A 21,035-nucleotide genomic window follows, 5' to 3' on the forward strand; every position below is an offset into this window, starting at 1 on the left:
GTCAAATAAGTGACCACAGAGTTTATTTTTATTACTGCTTTTTATTTAGTAATAGGAAAAATCATTCAATCCTGCTTTTCTGCTTTTTAAATCAAGCCTTTTACACTCTGGGCTATCAAGAAACACCATTTAAAAAACACTGATATGTTTCATCATGTTGCTCTTAGGGTTGTTATTCCACAACATCACTTTGAGCGAGTCAGTAATGCTCATGCTATGTAGTTTTTCCTAGAATCCAGTCTGAATATTCAGCAACTTTGGTGTAGACTCCCGGCTGCCAGGGGCGAGCACACCCTTCGCCCCAGCTGGTGATGCCCACCAGATACCACACCTCCTCATGCCTGCATGACAGTGGCCCTCCCGAATCTCCCTGTGTCACAGGAGAAAAAGAAAGAGTATGCAAGGAAGAGCCCTCATCAGTATTTATATCTCAAAGAAAGCCTCGAATTAAATCAGCATCATTCAGTGTTAACACCAGCATAACTGCCTAGATTTCAATCCCTTTCACTTAATGTATGAAGCAGGTTTTCTGATTTTTTTGTAAATTGATTTCTAAATACTTTCTAGTCATTACAAATAATTTCTACTTACCATGAAAGTTCAAAACTACTAGCTTTTTTTCCCCCCTTACTCATCTGCATGCAGTGATTTAAAACCCAATGAAGACTATGTGTGCAAGTAAGAAAAACAGTAAATTTGGCAATGTTTTCTCTTATGGCTTTTTTTTTAGTATGCAAATCTCAGTTCTCTACATGGTTTATCTCGTTTGAGTGACTTTCCCCATCAGGATAAAACTCTTCTCTGTTTTCTTTTCCTATTAATAACCCATCTTTCTGAACATAAGGTTCTTCAGTGTAGCTGTTGTAAGTTGTTAAGACAATAGCAAGTGTGTTATTTTTATAAAACAGCATCTCCATCTTCTGGTACACTGTATCAGATAAAGAAAGCATAATTGGTATAGGGGAAATTTTTATTCCTAATTACTCAATATCAATCATAGTAATAGTAACATTTTAACACAAAAATATTAACTGTTAAATGTTTACAGTCAAAACTATATTTGGTAGAGAATTTAATCTTAATAATCAGAATACTTTCTTCTTGCATAAATTAGCTCAGAGTATTTAAACTGATGGAAGTGCATGAGTTTACACTTGAGGAGAGAATTTAGCTCACTGAACTCACACTGTTGTGACATTTCCAATTCTAATAACGAACAGAGCAGTTTGCACAGGTTGTTTTTAGCCTTCTATTGGCCATGCATTTTAATAGCATTGCTAGGACCCTCCCTTCTGGTTTGTACAGGTGGATGCTTTAAAATAAGCTTTCAAGTACTGTATTTCATGTCTAGAAATAAAACACTACATAGGAAATCTGCTTTTATTGGAGAAATGCTTTGAGATGCTATACTTGCTCTCTTCGCATTTCTGGCAGTCTGAAGGAATACTGTTTTATTCCATAAATGGTTGAGCTATCTATATATCCACACTCAGAGTTTCCTAGAATCTATCCCTAAAGTTTTCAATGTGACATAAGAAATATTTTCCACATACCTTGATTTTCAGTGCTTCTGACAAGGAAAAGTGACAAGTTAATCAACAGCTCTACCGATAACCATGCTTTTCAAATAGCAACTAAAAATAATTACAGTATTCAATTATATATTTGAAAAAATGGTTAGAATATATAGCTACACACTATTGTTTTTCATTACCTTACAAGCATCCCTTCCACCTTCATCATAGCCAGCACAGATGACTTTGTCACCTATTCTGCGCTTCCGGTACCTTGCCTGGCATTCCTCTGTTGACATGAGGGGAATGGGAGCCTTCTGAAGAATATCTTGTACTCGACCTATGTAAAAGGCAATATGAGCAGAGAAAAGTTAAAATTAAACTTCCCCATAAACTGATATTACAAAGTGGGAGGTCACTGCTTCTAGAGTGTTGATAGATGACACCAATTTTCCTTTCTTTGTGTTACAAGCAATGTGAATTGTCTTCTAATTTGAATGTTTTTATAATGCCATTTTCTTTCTTATGACTGGACAAGCTTCAAAAATTCTTTGTGATTTGCAAGGAATCCTCATATGTGTATGGCTCTCAGGACATTGGCCCTTGCAGCATTACCATTAGTATGCTTTTAGTAACTGTTATTTCCTAGTAAAGTGTTGCAATAACTTTGGAATCTCCCACTTGCCAAATCTATGCTGCTCTATGTCCTAGTACAGGATGGAGAAACTTGCACATAGAATAAATAAGATTATTTGAGAGCAGCCTTTTCTTAGAAATTAACAGAAGAAATTTGTCTATACAATATCTGCTAGATTTCACATTGAACTCTAACCTTCAAACAGCTGTATAAAAGAAAAGATACTCTTTAAATAGGTATTTATCCACATAAACATATAAAGATGACATATAAAAATATAAATAAGTAGATAGATGTAAAACCATACTTTGATAATAAGGAGCTTTTTGGCTTACCTCCATATAAAATCAGAGAAACTCAAATCTCATCACTATCAAAACTCAAGTAATTGGCATTGTTTATAATTAATCTTGAGAATAATAAAAGCAACATACTTCAATCTCCGATTTCCAAAGTCATATGAATATAATCACTTCAAAAAAAAGCATGGACTATGTGCAGGCTGTAATTCAAAACAGTTCAATGATAAATTTGCTGTCTTTTTTCAGCTAGGACCATGAAAAGGGGTGTGCATTCCAGATATATACTGGATTTTACCAGTAGATTAAGCTAGAGTATAAGGAAAAATATTTGAGAGCTGGACAGGATATATTTAAAGTTGAATTCTCACATAGTTCAAATTAATGAATTGAACAATTTATAAAATTAATTCTTGTGTCAGAGCATGGAGTTATTTAATGATAATTTTTTATGTCTTTAATTTATGTTTTATGATGTCTTAATAGAAATAGATTCTAATTAAGAATTATATCACAGTGCTGGTTTCTAACTAAGAATTATATTACAGTGTTGGCTAGAAGCAACAATGATACCTAAGAATAGAGAAGAATTTTATTTTTTTAAAAAAGGGGGGTTGGGTTTTTTCAAACACATGAATTTTACAAATACAAGAACTCACTGTTTAAAAATATTTTTCTGTACCTTTTTCCTTTCTGTAACCCCATCCAATTACCCAACAGTCAGTATAAAATATGTTAGTGTCTTCTTTTGATGGCAGGCAAATAGGTAGTTGAAGATCTAAAATACAGTTAAAAGTATTAGTTTGACCAGCAGAGACAACTACATCAATAAGGCAAATAGGGTCAAATACGACCCCTGATGATAGACTCCAGGTTATGCTTTGTCCCTTATACTATATATCATTCCCATCACATAAATAAAAGCCACCCATTTTCTTTTCAAAGTCAACAAAATGAGATCCTCCTCAAACCCCTCTAACTGCATATTAAAGGAAGCCAGCCCAGGTGTCATGCACTGCCATAGCAATGCCAGCCCTGTGTCATCCTGCACATTTTCAGACTTCCTCTGCAATACACTACATACCAGTAAAATTCATAGGCTTAGCAAGTTTCATTAAAGCAATGTCATATCCAGCCTGTGCGTATTTATACTGAGGGTGAACAATAATCTCTTCCACTTTGAAGAAAGGTGTATCCTCATTTATTTCTGATTGTTTTAAAATACCAGCATAAACACGCCAACTGTTGGGATTCGCACGACTGGGGGAAAAAGACAAACAGTCAGCCTGTGGCTAAAAAGTCTAACGCAAGTAGTTAATGTGATTCTTTCAATTCATTCCAATACAATTTTTCTAGTAAGGAAAATAGGGTTGGAAATATAAATTCAAGTAGTCTATTCTGACACTTATTAGTTGGGAAAATTACACTAGCCATGTAAATATAGATTAGAAAGTGTAATACAATAGACATATATGAAAGGTTTCAGCTAATCTTTATTATTCTAACTTTATTTTCAGTAAGTTTAAGGGATATCTCATTGTGACATTCTACCTACCATTAAGGCAACCTAGAAGTTTTGGTACATGCAATGAAGAAGATGCAAAAAGTGTCTTAAATAAACTCCAACATTTTTGAAGATTTTATATATGAATTCATAAATATTAGTTGGGCTTTAAAAATTCCAATTAAAAAAGTCTATTTTTATTGCTATTTTGCAAGTATATATTCTCCCTTTGCCTTTTTTAATAATGATAACTTCTACACTGGATATTAGGTAAAGGATATTTTTATATAGGGTTTTTTAGAAAGTTTACCCACTTTATAAAAGTTTGCCACTGGAGGTAAAATAATGGTAATACTATTCCATGAGAAAAAAAAATAATGAGAAGCATACTACACTGCATCAGTAAAAATGCTCGATTTTGGATCATGATGCTGGGTCAACATTCTCTTCTTTGAAGCCTTTTGTCCATTACCTGTACTTTTTCTCCCATCAGACTGCATTGTAGACTTCCATTTCATTTTGTAAATGGCAGGATAACCTATTTTACAGGTGCTGACAATCTAACAAAGGAAATGGATCAACTACATGACAATTAAACCAGCCCTTCACAATGTAAACAATTTCACAACCCATATCTGATGGTAATTTTATTAACAATAGAGACTATATGCATCAGTTTATGCAAATAATCAAAGTCTTAGTACTGACTGCTTTAAATCTGAAAATCTCCATTAAAAATAGGGTATTAATTCACTGGTTTATAAAATTTGGGGGATTAAAAACTGTTAAAATAAACCAAGACAATTGTGTTCTTGATGCATCATGTAATGCTCAGGTACCAGCAGCAGCCTAACTGGACTCAGAGATTTACAGTGTGTCCTGGTCAAAAAGGCTACACTGCTGAGAACTCTGCTGCTTAAACTATCAGATTAGTGGTACAGAAAAATCTCTGAGATAACTTATTTGAAATTTATGAAATGCAATAACTCAGCTACAGACTTTTCTTGATAGATTATATGGTATTACAATAAGAAAAAGCTCGTATCTCATTAGAGTGTCTAAGGTTCTGTAAATATCTGTTGTCTGCTTCACAATTTTATCTTCTAGATTCATTACAATAATTTAGCATCAGCAGTACAATACTATGTTACAAAGGGACAATGTATGGAGTTTCAGCTACTTTAAGAAGATGAACAGTCTACCTGAAAAGTTCACCTTTTGGTTACATTAAAACCATTTGTTTTATTCTAATTATCACTGTTATTACCCTGAAAGGTAGATCTCAATTTATCTCACGTGTGACTAAATTTTTGGGTTTATCTGTACATTTACGTGTAGGTCTCACCTGGTGACACAGTGAGCAGCTGTGAGAATCCACTGGTTGCTGATGATAGAGCCCCCGCACAGATGTCTCTGACGAGACAACTTCACATGCAAGCTGACCTGCCATGGCCATTCCCCAGGGGAAGAGTCTGTCCCTCCAACGATCCTAATAGTTCTTGCAGAATGCTGCATACACACTACAGAAATAATTCAAAACTGAGCTTAGGGACAACTTGCACTCACCAAAGAAAAATGACAATGAGACTACTACTGATCACTGAATAAGGATCATCTATTGAGAAGAAGGTGATACATGATATATTCTAATCCCTTTATGATTTACGATCATAAAGCCTATTTAAACCAAATTCACAGTGCTACTGCTGGTGTTTACAATGTGCAGACCTGGCTGACTTCACTTTTTCAGAACACTCCAACTTCACAAGGTGACCCATTGGGACAGTGCAACCAATTCAGTGCAACCACTTTAAAAAAAAAAATTGTTTGGTCCCCTATACTGAAATCAGTGAAGCACTGGTTTTCTTGCATGAAAGAAGTTTTACTTACCAGTACTGGCTTTTTTTTTACATAATCTTAGTGAGTATCCAGAGATCCTTCCTGGCCCATGCACTATTTTCACTGGAGATCCATTTGAGGACATTCTTAGGTGACACTCACACTTTCTGTCAATGAATTAATGCAAAGACTTAGTTTGTACTTTTTTTAACGCAGAACACTTCCATTACCCTCTCACCACATCTGCAGAATGACTATGTCAGCAATCTTTGAACATTTTAAAAAATATATCTCACCTTTCCTCATTGCATGAGTCTTGGAGGGGAAAGTATGTAAAAAATTGGCAGCGGATCACGTCTGTGCAAACCTGCTGACAAGCTCTGTGTCCTTTAGTATAAGTGACATTAAGTTCATCTCCCAAAAAATCCATATGCGTGTAAGTGCGAGAATTGCAGGCTGTAAGAATGAGTGCAGTCCAAACATCAGAATTAATTAATTTAATTCAAAATTAGTATTTTTATTGTAATTTATTGTTTACCAGGAAAAGATCTTCTGCAATTTAGGAGACCAAAGCCTGATACAGCATTTTCTTGTGATATAAGTGCCTCTGGTATCCCACTTGCTGATGTCTTCAGAAGGCAAAGATTTCTAAAATGAAATATTTTTTACAATAACCAAATCTGTTATCATATCCTAAAAATAATTGTTTAGGTACTGGTAAGAGAAGTTTCTTTCTTAATTATGTTTTTTTTCTCACAAGTCTCAATCTGTAAAAGTATTTCACATGAAAATGCATTCACTAAGTTCACTAGTTCACACTTAATTGAGGCAGGTTTCATAGTACCGTGAAATGGCATATAACTGTGCTACTAAAGGTTATACAGTATTTATAAATATGTAGAAGAGGTGAGTTTAGATGATGCATGCCATCTTAGCTTTGCTTCTCACCGGAATTCCTTTGAAACTTTATTCTTCTGGTTTGTGTATGAAAAAAAGGAAGACAAATAGAAATATTTCTAAATTTCACTGAAAAATCTTTTCAGGTAAATAAGTTTATCCTGCCTGGAAACCATATGACTCTTTTGACAATGTCATAGAATTCAGCTTTAAGTCATTAAAGCAGTCTGGAGGCTCATTGTATTTTTGATGACCTTTTGAGATTAAGACCAGATATGCAACCACAATATAAAAGCCCTTATCGTATTGGAAAAGAGATAAAATGTGCACAGGAAATTATAAACTTACAAAAAAACCCATAAAAAGCTGTGTTTTACTGCAAATAGCCTTTTAACATAAAATTCCTCAAATTTCAGAAATTAGTGTTTAAAAAAGAGACTTTCATTTTAAAAAATAGATTTTAAAAAATCTACATAGATAATTACATTTGATTGTCATATTCACCTTTGGGATTCTATTTCCCATTTCCTGGTAAAGAATGTAAAGAACAAGCACTTTGGAAAATACGTGCAAATAGTTTGGCAGACAGAAATATCAGGAGTGAAAAAACTTGTAACATTAATTCCTGAAAACTCTTGATCATCAAAAATGTCCATTTGACAATCTGTATAAAACAAGAACAAAATGTAAAAAATCCAAAGACTTTGTTATGTCATCAGAATACTGAGATTTACAAATTATTCATTTCTATCTTTATTCCCATTGCCCTTCCGTGATTGATAAGATGGAAAGATAACACGACATTTTAATCAAAAACTGTTTCTCAAGAACATTTTTGAATATGTAAACTCACAGAGAGCACTACTGAGGAGGGATAATGTTCATACAGAGGAAAAGAGAAATGATGTGATACAGTACAGATTTGGTAATCTAATAGGGAAAGCTTTAAATTAATTTTAAATGGGTATATCTAACAGGATCATGGGAAAACTAGAGGAAAAATAATAGAATGATCCTCTTAATACTTTAGCTTCTACTGTTTGAAAAGCAGGCAGAATAAGTAGGATTTCTGTATATTCTGCCCTCTGTCATGACCAAAATAGCACAACAGAGGCTTGGCAGGATAATTCACACAACCAGACTATGGATATAGAAGTTACAGGAAGTACTAGCATGTTTAGGAAGAAATTAATGAGTTGCCTTCTCCAGAGACATACTTCCAGTCCTAGTTAGATTACTAATGCAAGAATAAAAAGAGAAAAAAAGGAAGCACCAGCACAGAGGACGTTTCTTGAACCTATTAAGCTGTAAAGATGGTAAAAATAGTGAAATGATCCAAAAGACAGGACATGGTGGCAGCAGAAAACTTCAGCTGTTGAGAAAGTACAGCAACCAAGTCAACACTACCTGGTTTGTTACAGATATACATACTGGAACATCTTACCAGAAAATAGAAAAAAAAAAAAGGAAGAGGTAGAGCTTAATGTGACTCCTATTAATTTCATGAGGTTTTCAAAAAACATAAGCATGAAGGGACAACAATACTGGGCAGTAATTACACAATAAAAACAGTAAGAAAATAAAATCAGCAATCTAGAAAATAAGTCAATTAACTCTGACAATTAGTGGATAAGATCCCTTGTTAAATGGAAATAGTGTTCAAGAAATGGACAGTTTCTAAAGAAAATTATATTTAAAGCACAACTGTGTATCTGAAAGTTTGGGTAGCTAACTCATGATCTAAAGGATCACGTTCAGTGATCATTTGTTCAATATGAAATGACCTCAAGGAAGGCACCTTGCAAAGGGCAGAAATACAGAAATATTGCTATAATAGTATGTGTGCGTAAGGACAAAGTTGGAAAGGCAAAGGCATAAAATGAATGGCCACATAGGAAGGAATAAACTAAATAAAGTCAGAAAAATACTAGAACAAATATTCAAATAAACCCATTTCAGATATTTACAAAACAACAAGGCAGAAGATGGTACTGAGTTTTTATGACTACATTTGACAAATCTCCATCTGGACAGGTACAGCTGATCTGTCTTGGATTAGGACAGTTGACCTCCTTAGATGACCTCTTGATCCAACAGCACTATCTAGGCTTCTACAACCACATAATTTGTTTCTTCTCTCTCTCTGCTCTTGCTTCACTCACAAGACACAGAGAGTAAGGAAAGACATGTAGGAACAAGATTGACTTTCACGTGCTGTTGTAGTTTAACCCCAGAGAAAAATCAAGCCCCACACAGCCACTCCCTCACTCCCGCACCAGTAAGACTGGGGGGAGAATTGGAAGGGTAAAAGCTAGAAAACTTGTGATTTGAGATAAAGACAGTATAATAGGGAAAAGCCACACTGGGTGCCAAAAAGAACTGTGGTGGGTTGACCTTGGCTGGATGCCCACCAACTTGCTCTATCACTCCCCCTTCACAGCTGGACAGGGGAGAGAAAATAAGATGGAAAATAACTCATAGGTTTAGACAAGGTGGTTTACTAAAGCAGAAGGAAAAGTTTGTGCGTGCACAAGCAAGAGAAAAAAACCAGTAATTTTATTCTCTTCTTCCTACCAGCAAGGGATGTTCAGCCACTTCCCAGGAAGCAGGGCTTCAGCACATGTAGCGGTTGCTCAGAAAGGCAAACGTTGTAAATAACAAATATCCCTCCCTTTCTCCTCCTTTTCTTAGCTTTTTTATCTTTTTTATCTCAGCTGACATCATACGGTATGAAATATCCATTTGGTTAATTTGGGTCAGCTGGCCTGGTTGTGTCCTCTCCCAGGATCTTGCCCACACCCAGTGCCTTGACGGGGAGGTGGAGAATACAGTGCTGATGCTGTGCCAGCCTTGCCCAGCAGTAGCCAAAACACTGGTGTGTTATCAACACCTTTCTAGCTACCAGTGCAAAGCACAGCACTGTGAGGGCTGCTGTGGGAAAACGAACTCCATCTCAACCAGACACAATATGCATGCTTTCAGAAATTCAGATTATTTGTGATGGATCATTACAACCATGTAATCACTGTCGTAAACCATAAATGTCTTTGATGAAGTCTCATATAGCTTTTGATTTACTTTTTTAACTTAAAATTCTATTGTTTGCAGATATGCTACAGTCCCCCGATTCTTCTCAAAGTTTGTGAGTAGGACCCTCCTGAGTACTGTGATTTTTCTTCTAATCATGAATGAATGTCTTTCTAGTATATCTTAAAGCAAGAGTTTGGCAAAAATAAAAAATATTGCCTCTATTCTATCCCATACGCCTAGGGAGGGAATAGCTACATTGTTTTTTTCTCTTTACAAAACATTTTCTTCCTTCTTTTATTCTTTACAGTTAATTTTTCATGAGCGGTCTTAATTGTTAAGATTGGGACAAGATTGATTTTTTCAATAGCTTCCAAAGATTATTCCTACAGTAGGATTAGCGGAGTTGGAAGAAAATCTATTGATATAGAAAAAAAATATATTGATATAGTCTCTACAAAATGCGATTTATATGGGAAAACTAGATTATCTGTGAGCTACAGAAGGTATAATTCACACTGTTTGATTTTAGACTCTTGAGACTTTTGCCTTGGTAATGATTGCAGGAAAAAGCACAGACTTTGTGTTTTCATACAAATCACCCACAAAAGGCATAATATATCCCTTCATATTAGCCAGCTGTATTAGAAAGCTGCAGGGTTTCATTTAAAATTTTAAAATTTTCAAGTTTATACAGAGTATAGAAACAGAACTTAGAAAACTTTATATTCCTTTCTGATTTTTGACTTTGATATCCATGATACAAAAATAACATACAATTTCATCAAGCTAATTGTATGAAAGAAATCTTTAGATCTTTAACGCAGGCTACTGTGTCGGTAAGATAAATGATAACATGGAAAAATTAAAAAGAGATGAACCTCCTTTGTGCCTTACAAACTACATTTGTAAGAATAAGACTATATCAGAATTATTCTACATAATGAAACATTTATACATGTCAGTGATAGACCGCATTTCGTCATCCATAACCCTTAAAACTAAACTGAATCAGAGATTTTAAATAGTTACCTAATTCAGAAAGCTGGCATGGCTTTAAAGAGAATCCAGACACAACCTCATCAAGCACCTTTATGTTGGTTGGAGTTCCAACACTGGTATGTTTCAAGAAGCATTTTTTACTGAATGATAAAGAATAAAGAAAGTGGTAAGAAAACAGGCCTTCTTCTTTGGACTAAACCATCCTCCTGGATCTATAATTCCTATCATGGTGCATGGTCCAACCCCCAGAAAAGGCTTCAAATGATGAACAGAGCTAGCTAAACAACGTTTAACTTGCAAATTTGAGCAGATCAAGAGCTCAAAAATAGGTTTCATAAAAACTAAATAATTTCTCTGGCTGCTCTGATGATGCTATTTTCAGAACAATAAGCAGAACAAGATTTAACAGAGCAATAATGTTGCACACGTATCAATATAATTTGCATTTCAGTATCTCCAGATGATTTTAAATTTTTTCAGTGCAATAATAATCAAGTTTGTCTTTCTCACCAATGAACAAATGAAAGCTAACTGACTAAAGATATTTTCCTACCTGTAAGTGTGAATAAACATTGCAAGGAGGAATAAAATTAGTATCCTTGAGTAATTCTTGAACCATAGACTGCTCTGAGATTTACTCTACTAAAGCACAGTGCTGTCCAAGGAAATGGATCCAACCTGTATTTACCAAAAGTTTGCATTGTGAAATCTTTCAGAGGCATATGTAAAAAACTGGCAATGCTTGTCATTGGTACATCTTTTTTGACACTCTTGATAGCTGTCAGCCGTAGCAATATCATAAATCTTCCCTTCCATATCAAGTCCTACATGGACATCTGGGCTGCAAGCTGTGAAGAAAGAGAGACCAAGTTCTGAAAATGTACTTCTATTCTTTACCCCATCCCGTACCTCAAATTGCCCAAAAGACAGTTTGTATAACACAGCCCTCATAATCCACATTCTACATCTCACACTCACTTCAGTTACATCACACTTCATACATACTTCTAGTACTAAATTAGAAACATAGGCTTAGCGTAGTATCACATGGCAAACTGTCAGACTTTGACAGTGCCTCTGCCTACATGAGAGAGGGGCTCTAACCAATGTGGCTGACTGAGAGCAAATTGATATTCAGCAAAGAAAGAACTCGAGATTAATACTAAAACATACTTTCCCAGTTCCAAATTCACAGAGCAATTTAAGTGGCAAATTCTGTCCTTATAAGCAACAAACATCTCCCATTTGAGCCAGAATATTTAATTTACACTTCACAGAGGAAGAATTGGGACTGTGGAGTTTGAAATGCAGGTCATTGAGTTCTCTTCAAAGAACATGAGTCAGCCAAAGATTGGAGCCATTTTTAAATATATATGGAAAGATTTTCACTTTAGTGACATTAGTCTGATTCTAGAGTAACTACAGCGATATTAATTAGTCTAAATAGCATAAAGAATAACATTCCACTGAAATCTCTTCTGGGTCAAAGCTACTCAGAAATATAAGCACGACAGGATATTGGCAGGAAAGAGCTTTTAAAAGACCTGACTGCTCTGAAAGGCAAGTGGCAAACTAAAGCAAGCACAACTTATTTTATAATAGCTGCAATGGAGAACTCACATAAAAACCCATTTAGTCCTGCCACATTGAGGTGCTATACCAACAAAACTAAAGAACTAGCCTGACATCCATAAGACACTATTTGTCCTCATAGACACAGAAGTGAATATTCTTCCTTATTCTCTTTTTCTAAAGTACCATGCTATGCTTAAAGCTCCTTTTGATGACATCATTATTACAGTGCAAGTTTAAAGCCTATCTAAAACAAGAAATTTAATAGGCTTTAAATATGCTAACTCAAAGACACAGCATATGATAACTCAAAGACACAGCATGCTGAAACCAATACTTCATGTACAGCACACATACACTAAAAGATGCAGCTGCTAATAAATTACTACACAGAATCATGAAGGCACGAACATCACATTGTGACAATGCAATTCTGCTTTGCTGGGCATCTGCACATCAGAGTTATAAAACAGGGCCACACATGCCATATGAGCAGCTTTCAGGAGTGGAATTGTAGTAGTAAAATAATCTTTAGAACTGGAGTCAGCAGCTAAAGCCTCCATTCCCATCTGCCTCTAGCAAATGAAACAGTCATGTCATCTGGGGAGCCTCAGTGGTGGATAGCTGGGCCTGAAGGCTAAAACCAGTGGAGTTTTTGTCACTTGCGTTTGAAAGCAATCTGGCAAAGACCATACAAATCACTGCTTGGCTGCTTCCCTGATTCTATTACTATTTACAAAATGCTAATTTTTTAACAGCTGCCACCCAATACACAGCATAAAGTACATGCATGTGAATAACCATATCTTACCACTAATTTGGATGTTACACTGTTTTAAGGAATGTCCAGAGATAGCTCCTTCCATATCCACTTTCGGCAGCATTTCTGTATCACTGTCTTTTAAATAGCAGGAAAACCTGTGTTTTAAAATGCAGCAATTAATGGCTTTTACAGTACAACACAGACTTTCATAATTGTTTCTCAGGTGAAATGCAGGCTCTCCAACATTCCCCCATATTAAAACATTGACATGTATAATTGGAAGAAAAATAGGATAGAGACACATATGCTTTCTTGGCATTGGTGGCAGATGACAATACTTTGTGTATGTGGGAGCTCCAAGAGGTCTCAATAAAGCGAGTAGCAGAGCCCAGGGTTTGGAGGACAGAAGTGCACTGGGCATAGAGGAAGGACAACCTCATTCTCTCAGGCTAAAGAAGTTCTTAATTGTGAGAGAAATATGCTAAATAGAGAGGGTGGGGAACAGTAGAGGGGACCACTGCAGATGTGAAATTACTCACACTGTCTCTGAACAATAAATCTGTGGCACAAAGGAGGAAGTGCAGAGTCACTTCTGTTTCCTTGAAAGGGTTGGTATGTGAGTGTGAAAAATTGGGTATTGTCAAATTTAACCTTCTGAATTCAAGCAATTAGTCTAAGATCTCAGTTTTAGAGATACATGACACAGTGTTCCATGGCAACCCTGTACCTTTCCCTGCATGCCTGTGTTCTGTCAAAATGTTACCAAGTTTCTAAATTATCACGGGAGGCCAGCAAAATAGACATGTACATGAACATCCTACCTTTTTGCAGGATCTTTAGTCCATGTTGCTGGCAAATAGGTGAAGAACAGACAGGTAGGATGGTAAGTACACACTATTTGGCAGTAATTGGCACTCGGTGTAAAAAACGTAGTGAGGTCTCCACCTTGGAAGTATGTATTTTCATAGATCTGAGTCACACATTCTGATGCAGAATAACAAAACGTGTCAATTATTAAAGATGGGAGCATGCAGTTCAGCAGTAGAGAATGAAGCCACTGCTCCTCTTTGTCATGGACCTTTTGGCAGGAAAAGTGGGTAAGGGGGGCAAGTAGCACAGTTCCTCTGAGAGTCTCGTCTTTGCTCTCCAGCAGAAATAAAACTCCCTGAGGTGTCTCCCCCCATTCCCTGCCTCATACCCAATGCTGGAGCAGGGCAGCTTGAGCCAAGGCAGAAACCCAAGCAGCAGGATAGGCCGTATCTGCATGGCAGATAGGGAAAGTACCATCTCATGGCAGATCTCAGGAGTAGCAGAAGCCTCTTCTGAGAGAGACCACCATTACGAGGAAAACGAGGAGGAGGAAGCGCAGAGACCAAAAAGATTTAGGAACTTTTATGTAAACAGCCCTATTTTGTCCAGTGATGCTCTGAGGCCAGAGTCCCAGGCAGTGTCACTGTACACAGCCTCAATGACTCAGAGCATTTCATAAACCTTCTGCTCCCTCACACTTCACCTTGAACCCCCCAACTTGCTTTACAATGAAGAAAATACTGTTTCAGGAGTAGCATCTCAGAATGGTCCAGAATAAAAATGAGCTCAACTACAACCATGCATCTGCAGAAATATTGAACTCTGAATGACCTACTGAACTCTGTAATGACAACCACTCACACTCCAGAGCCATGCAACAAAGGTACCTAAGCAGCAACCTGCACCCATCTTTCAAAATGAAGGCACTTGTAAGGTCTCCATGTTAAAAGACACAAGAGAGCTGTCTTTGCACAGGAGACCACTCTCTTCTTGAATTTGCCCTCCAAAAGAAGTAGCAAACCAGCAAGTATGCCAATTTTTATTCCTGTATCTACAAAAGTGCTTTTTCTCAGCTAAAAGATAAAGAGAAAATAATGTAATTTTACAGACTGGGAGGAAAACCTAACTGAAAACATTTTATCTACTGGTTTAATCTGTTACTACAGAGCAATCATAATGTATCAAACACTATTCAAAATGAAAATAAATAGAACTATCATATTGGACTTTATAGTTTTAAAATATTACAAGTGGATTTTATTTGTTAATGTGATTATAAACTATACATAGGCAATTCTAAGTTTCCCGCACATAAGTAAAATATATACTTAAAAAAAAGAAAAGGAAAAAGCAAGGAATTATTAGACAATGTGCTAGATATCCTAATATTTTTCAAAGCTGAATTTCTTATTAATAAAAATTTGTACTTTATAAATATCCATATTTTTCTGGTAGGTATACTTCCAAGATATTTCTCTAAAAATTGGTAATTATTGTTCTCAGTAGAGTTTCTTTGCCCAACTTTGTCATTAACAGAAAAGAATACTCTAAGTGTATTCTGTTTGCTGTATCAGATATTTGGCATCTTATTTATCTTCTTCTACTGTAAATTAACACAAAAAAATCTTATTTATGCTGTAAAACTATGCACCACGTAGAACTATGCCAGTTCTGAACACGTTAATTTAATAAAAATGTTTTCTAGCCCTCAGAAATTTTCCAAGATTTTAGTTTTGCTGAGATTTAAAGCCAGGAAAAATATTTTCTTAAATAATACTACATTTATCAAACAGATTTTGCTAAAAAGCTGTTACCTAATTGTTGTCTGAGAAAACAGGTAATACATTACTGAACTTAACTTGTGTTAGGCCTTAGTTATAACTTATCAGCAAAAGGAATTTCAGAGAAATATAATGCAATTTTTGTAGTTTAACTTTTGCTAACTGAACAAAGTAAATCATTAACACAGACTGAAAAAAAATGTACAATTATCAATTTTCCAGAGTACCAAGAGAATTCTAAAAACCATTTACAACAAAACAACTGGTTTTGGAGTTATTCACTGTTATTGCAATAGTCTTTCAAGCACAATGGTACATAGGTGTTACACAGATAAGTTTTACATGAGTAATTTCACACAAAGGCAACGTGTGAGTATGACTGAAGTTGGTGGGGTTTGCTTATTTAAAAAAATAAAAAAGGATGTTAGTTCTGAAGCTCAGCTGGTGTCTCACAGTGAGGCTGCCCATCAGTCCTGCCTCCTACCTGAGGGCAGCATCTGGGGAAAGGTCTGAGGCTCCTTTGCAGCCAGGAAGAGGCAGATAGTGATAGCTCACCCAGCACTGCCAGACTGAGCCTACAGCAGCCAGCACACATTACTGCAATGGGGGTAGCAGGACAGTATCAGTAAAGCCCCATTAGAAAGTTCCATGTCAGATAACAGGGTTATGCGAGTTACCCAAACTTAACTAAGCACAACCCAGCAGAATCAAAACAGCTCTCTCAGGACCAGACTGTAGTTATCATCTCCCCACCTATAAGAGTTGTGTTACTCTGTGTGTCAATCTCAGAAATTATAGATTCACTTACCACTGTAAACAGAAGCAAGTAAGAAAATGAAATTAAAAGTCCGATAAATCCAAATCATCCTAAAAACCACAAAATTATTATTTAGGATGTGTTAAATAAAGGGTGTATAACTAGTTTTATAAGGCACCACAAAGCATAACACTGATTTACAACTGTACTGTTTCACCATTAATTCAATATTACTTTGAAATTTACAAATTACAGCTGTGATATACAGTTTTGGTATATCTAAAGCAGCATGGAAGAGTAACAAAAGTTATCCCTTTACTTATGCTTGTAAGAAGCAATAAAGTTTATAAGCACTTCAAGAATTTCTACTTTTTTTAACAGTAGAATATTTATTCTTGCTTAGACTGGGAGCAATATTACATTGAAATGATATTACTAATCCTGACTCTCCTGATAGTTTAGTAGATACTGTTATCCCCATAGCAAACAAATGACTCACACTTACTTCTTCTGGTATATGCTATATGAATTCTAAACCCTTTCTTTTCACATGCAACAACTTAAGCTATGAAATAGTCAAATAAATTAACTACACAACATAAGTCATAAATATTTCAACATACACTGTCTTGTTGCTATGAAAACCTTTCACTGAATACCAGTTTCAATAACAATTACATACCTGAACATACAGTAGGTCTGGATGCATGGGTAAGGTTTATGCTCTACTAAAAAAAAAAAAAAGAAGTCCACACTTCGTGTTAAATATTATTGTGCCTGCAATGCTAACTTATCTTTAATATTTACTTTGAACGGGTACCTTACCTTTTTTGTCGATAGTTACTGACCTTGGGACCCATTTTCAGAACAACCATCATCCACACTGCACTGAAATAGATGTTCTGGTTTTACACCAGCTGAGCATCTGCCTCTTTCATAGCATTTTAAATAAAAGGCAAATCCCTGATTCAGAACAGTCAGAGTATCTGCTGCTAGCACAGGAACCCACATAAACAAGGAACCAGATATGACTCAAGAGCAAATCCTGACCCGGGGGAGCTGGAGTGGGGGAATCCACATGAAATTAGTCAGACTAGTAACTCAGACCCAAGTAAACAACACCATTATGAAACTACAGCAGCTGAGGACAGATTCATCACCTATATTTTCTTATTATTACATCATTTTCTTGAGGTACTCCCTTGACGAACACAGATATATACTTCAACTATGTATACTGTGCTCTTAACATCATTTCAAGTTCTCATTCCTCCTTTTCAATACTCCATAGAAATTATCCTGTCTACATCTTCCAAGTAATTTTACTGTCGGCCTTTCCACACTCCTGTTTTTGTTGCTAAGTTCAACAAAGAGTGTCTTCAGTTTTCCAGAAAGCAGAAAAAACACAAGCCTGTTTGCAGATATATGAAATGTAAATACAACAAGTAGTCAAATTTAATTTCTAGCTTATCTGAATCACTTGTTTTGATTTCTATTATTCTTTTTAATAAGTGTTAAAAGCCAAAAAAAAAAAAAATAATCTTTCAAATCTGAGAAAAAAAAAAAGAAAAAAAAAGTGTTTTGTTTCACAGTGAAACTGCTTAAGGAATGGCTCTTCCTTTCTCCCCACTCTTTTTTCGTCTTTTCTTTTAAATCAAATATGGAAAAGACAGATATATATACTCAACTCAAAAAGTATCAAGATCAAAACATTCCACCCAACTATGACCCTTTTGAACATCCTGATGATTGAAATCACTTCTCCATGATTTAAGGGCCAGCAAGGTCTCCAACTCCTCCTTACAGAAGAAGAACTGTCTCAAATAAAGTCTTCATACTCTCCCATGTATCAATTTGCTTTGCCCTGACAGGCTTGTAGGAGAGGACTCAACTGTTTTCAGTAAGCAGCTTTCATTTTTATGTGCTCTGTTCTGTTTTACATGTGCAACAGTGAGAGTGCTAGAAGTCTTTACTGAAAAACACATCGATAGTTTAGTCCTGTGACACGAAATGTTTTGAGACTAAGATGTCTGTACAGCTCTGACTTTTAACTCAGAAAAGCAGATTTTTATATTGGTCACAGGGTGGACAGGTATCATGGGAACACAGCTCTGGAAAAGTACACCACACCATTGCCAGGCAACACCACTGAAGCCTTCCTGTATAACCACAAATATGCAACTCTTTTCTCATCCAAAAAGTGATGATAATTTTTCACACCCCTTGAAAAATTTTCACCTTTACTTCAAATTACGAAGTTTTCATCACCATGAAAGTAATCACAAAACCTACCACTTATCAGAATATTTATAAAAAAAACAAGCTGAACTTACAACTTTTTGTACTGCTCAACTTGTATTAGTGTTCAGTTAAAATAATTATTTTGCCTTTGTGTGTGTGTGTGTACATGTCTGCATGCATTTCACTTGGTGGCACAAAAGGATTAGAACTTTTCTCCAAGGACTTAATTTCTTCACTTTTTATTTCTCATGTAGGCTTTCCAGGTCAGATATTGGGCAGTTATTCCTGTTCGTTACTATCTTATTAAAACACAAGCAAACAAACAAAAACCCCAAAAAACTCCAACTCCACACTTTTGGAAAAATAAGGTATACAGTTCAAATAAACAGAAAAAACAGAGCAGATTGATGATAAATTGAGTGGTTTAGCTCAATTCAGAGCTAAAACACATGGTAAAATTATCTGTTTGCAGCAGTGTACTAAAATCTACATATGAAGTTTTGTCTTTCACAGCATGAGGATTAAATTCAGGAAGGCAGGTGGATGTTTAGAAAGCACCATTAGTCCACCTCTTGCATGAGTCCAAACATGCAGCTTTCAGACGCCAAAAAGCAGTTTGTGTCAAGCTGGCTGGAAACTTCTAGTTCCTCTGAGGCATCTGCAGGAGATTCTCAAGCAGAACCTCCCAAGATGTTACACAGGGTTTATTGTCAGTGTTCTCCATAACAGCTGTAAACCATTAACCAGAAACACTCATATGCTCCGTTTCTGCTATCCCAGTAGAAAGTTCAGTACCTTCAGTATTTTTTCCTCAATATTTATTTCCTTAGCAGCCTCAGACTGCTTTAAAATCAAATTTCACAACTGAAGATGAGAGGTCACCGCCATTTCAGAGCAGCTTCAAACACAAAGATTACAGGATTAAATCAGTGCTTATCTTGGCAAAGATACTATGTGCATCACTAAATAGGGATTTTCCACTTTGGCAACATGGGTCAGTATTTGAGCCCATGCACTTTTAATAATGAGTTTCTCATTACAGTTTTATCTAGTTTTTGTCTCAATTGTTTTCTTGTTCACGTTAGAAATCAAAAAGAAATTATAATTTACTTGAGATCTCATTATATGAGAAGAGTATGATACAAAAACAAAGCACAAGAAAAAATATTGGCCAGAATAGCTAGAAGTAAAAAAAATTATCTTATGGAAAGAATTGCTATAATTTGGTCTATCTTACAAACTGTTTCTACAAAATAAATCCCACAGAAGAAAAGGAAGTCTTGAAAGTCTTCAGCTTTAAGGACATAGTTTAGGAAAACATGAGGTACCTCTCCAGGTTTCAACTACATACCAAAAGTCCTGAGAAAACATATCTTGGATGCAAATCTTGTATACCTTGAAAGCTCACACTGCTGAGTACCTGAAAGTATGAAATAATTCCTTAAGAAAACACTTGTCATTTGTATTCTGTGTATTAACATATGAGCCTTCCCAAATCTTGATTCACAAAGCCTAGCCATGATGATGATTAACATATGAAGGTAGTCTCAAAAGTTATCTCATTATAAAGAAAACAATGTTTACATTCAGCCCTGGAAACTTAAATTCTTGTTATTGTACAGAAATGAAACCTATTTGAAAAAGAAGGCTGAAGAATGCAGCCATTTTACCATTGCTACATGACTTCTTTTTTCTTAAGGGCAAAATAAAGGTAGCAATTACAAACTTTTTGTCAAGATCTGTAATTTCATTTATGTAAACTCAGCAATTAAATACTTTCTTTTTATAAGATCCTCAGAAAATGGTAAAACCTAGGTTCATCAGAATATAAAGAATTTGGCAGGTTCAAGGAAATCTCTAATTTGCTTGGAAAACAAAGAAATTATTTTCTCTTTATTATGACGTTCTACAAAGGACGGAAGCATCCCAGGTGCTAAACCACAAAGTGTTGTTAAAAGGGCACACCCAAACAGACAAAAGATCAACAAAACCAGTAAACACTGATTACTCCTTTGTTACTTTGTACCATATTACTCATTAGACTGGACCAAGTCATATTGGCTGTATCAGCTCTGACCTCCAGCTTCTCATCCAGCTCCCCTTTGCAGGGTGCCCAAAGCCCCAGAACAACCTAAAGGCAACAGCACACCAAAAACCCTCACTGCTCACCATAGGGCAAGAGCAAGAGCTGCATCAGCACCTAAAGACAAAAGTGTGGTTATCGGCGGGCTCCCTTCTTTGTACGGCACCAGGCACCATGCTGGAGCAACATACACCAGCCAAAAGAAGTCCCAAAGCATAGGGCACAAGTAAAGAGCAGATCAGCTAGAAGACCTGACCTTGCTCTAGCCATCAGCTTTTTCAGAGCTTGCAAAAAGCTGTGTGGCCTGTA

At 35.9% G+C, this 21,035-nt stretch overlaps 1 protein-coding gene across 14 annotated transcripts; it reads right to left on the reverse strand.

Annotated features, from left to right (window-relative positions):
* LOC127472427 (coagulation factor XI-like) lies at window positions 1-17,921 on the reverse strand. Of its 14 annotated transcripts, none has more exons than XM_051790665.1 (15): window positions 17,085-17,904; window positions 16,454-16,512; window positions 13,876-13,903; window positions 13,103-13,209; window positions 11,408-11,567; window positions 10,750-10,859; window positions 7,195-7,354; window positions 6,332-6,441; window positions 6,090-6,249; window positions 5,845-5,960; window positions 5,300-5,474; window positions 3,535-3,710; window positions 3,133-3,228; window positions 1,715-1,854; window positions 1-370 (listed from the first exon to the last, which is right to left on the reverse strand). In XM_051790665.1, the coding sequence occupies exons 1-15, from the start codon at window positions 17,090-17,092 to the stop codon at window positions 215-217; spliced, it is 1,761 nt and encodes a 586-aa protein (XP_051646625.1). In that variant the 5' UTR covers window positions 17,093-17,904; the 3' UTR covers window positions 1-214. The 14 variants fall into 14 exon arrangements, 11 of the variants coding, with proteins under 11 accessions (XP_051646625.1, XP_051646624.1, XP_051646629.1 ...); XM_051790664.1 differs by having other exon boundaries at window positions 2-370; window positions 13,876-14,132; window positions 17,085-17,901; XM_051790663.1 differs by having other exon boundaries at window positions 4-370; window positions 13,876-14,038; window positions 17,085-17,893.
* Window positions 17,922-21,035: the final 3,114 nt, after the last annotated feature.

This window comes from Manacus candei, unplaced genomic scaffold, assembly GCF_025592945.1.
Source record: "Manacus candei isolate 608988 ecotype Guabito, Panama unplaced genomic scaffold, ASM2559294v1 h1tg000028l, whole genome shotgun sequence".
Taxonomy (NCBI): domain Eukaryota; kingdom Metazoa; phylum Chordata; class Aves; order Passeriformes; family Pipridae; genus Manacus; species Manacus candei.

What these genes read in the sequence shown, in the direction of transcription:
- LOC127472427 (XM_051790663.1), bottom strand. An exon ending in TGGGAAATAGAATCCCAAAG is followed by an intron (nt 6,442 to 7,194) that starts GTGAATATGACA and finishes ATTTCATTTTAG; the next exon opens with AAATCTTTGCCTTCTGAAGA. An exon ending in GGGTTACAGAAAGGAAAAAG is followed by an intron (nt 1,855 to 3,132) that starts GTACAGAAAAAT and finishes CCTTTTACATAG; the next exon opens with GTCGAGTACAAGATATTCTT.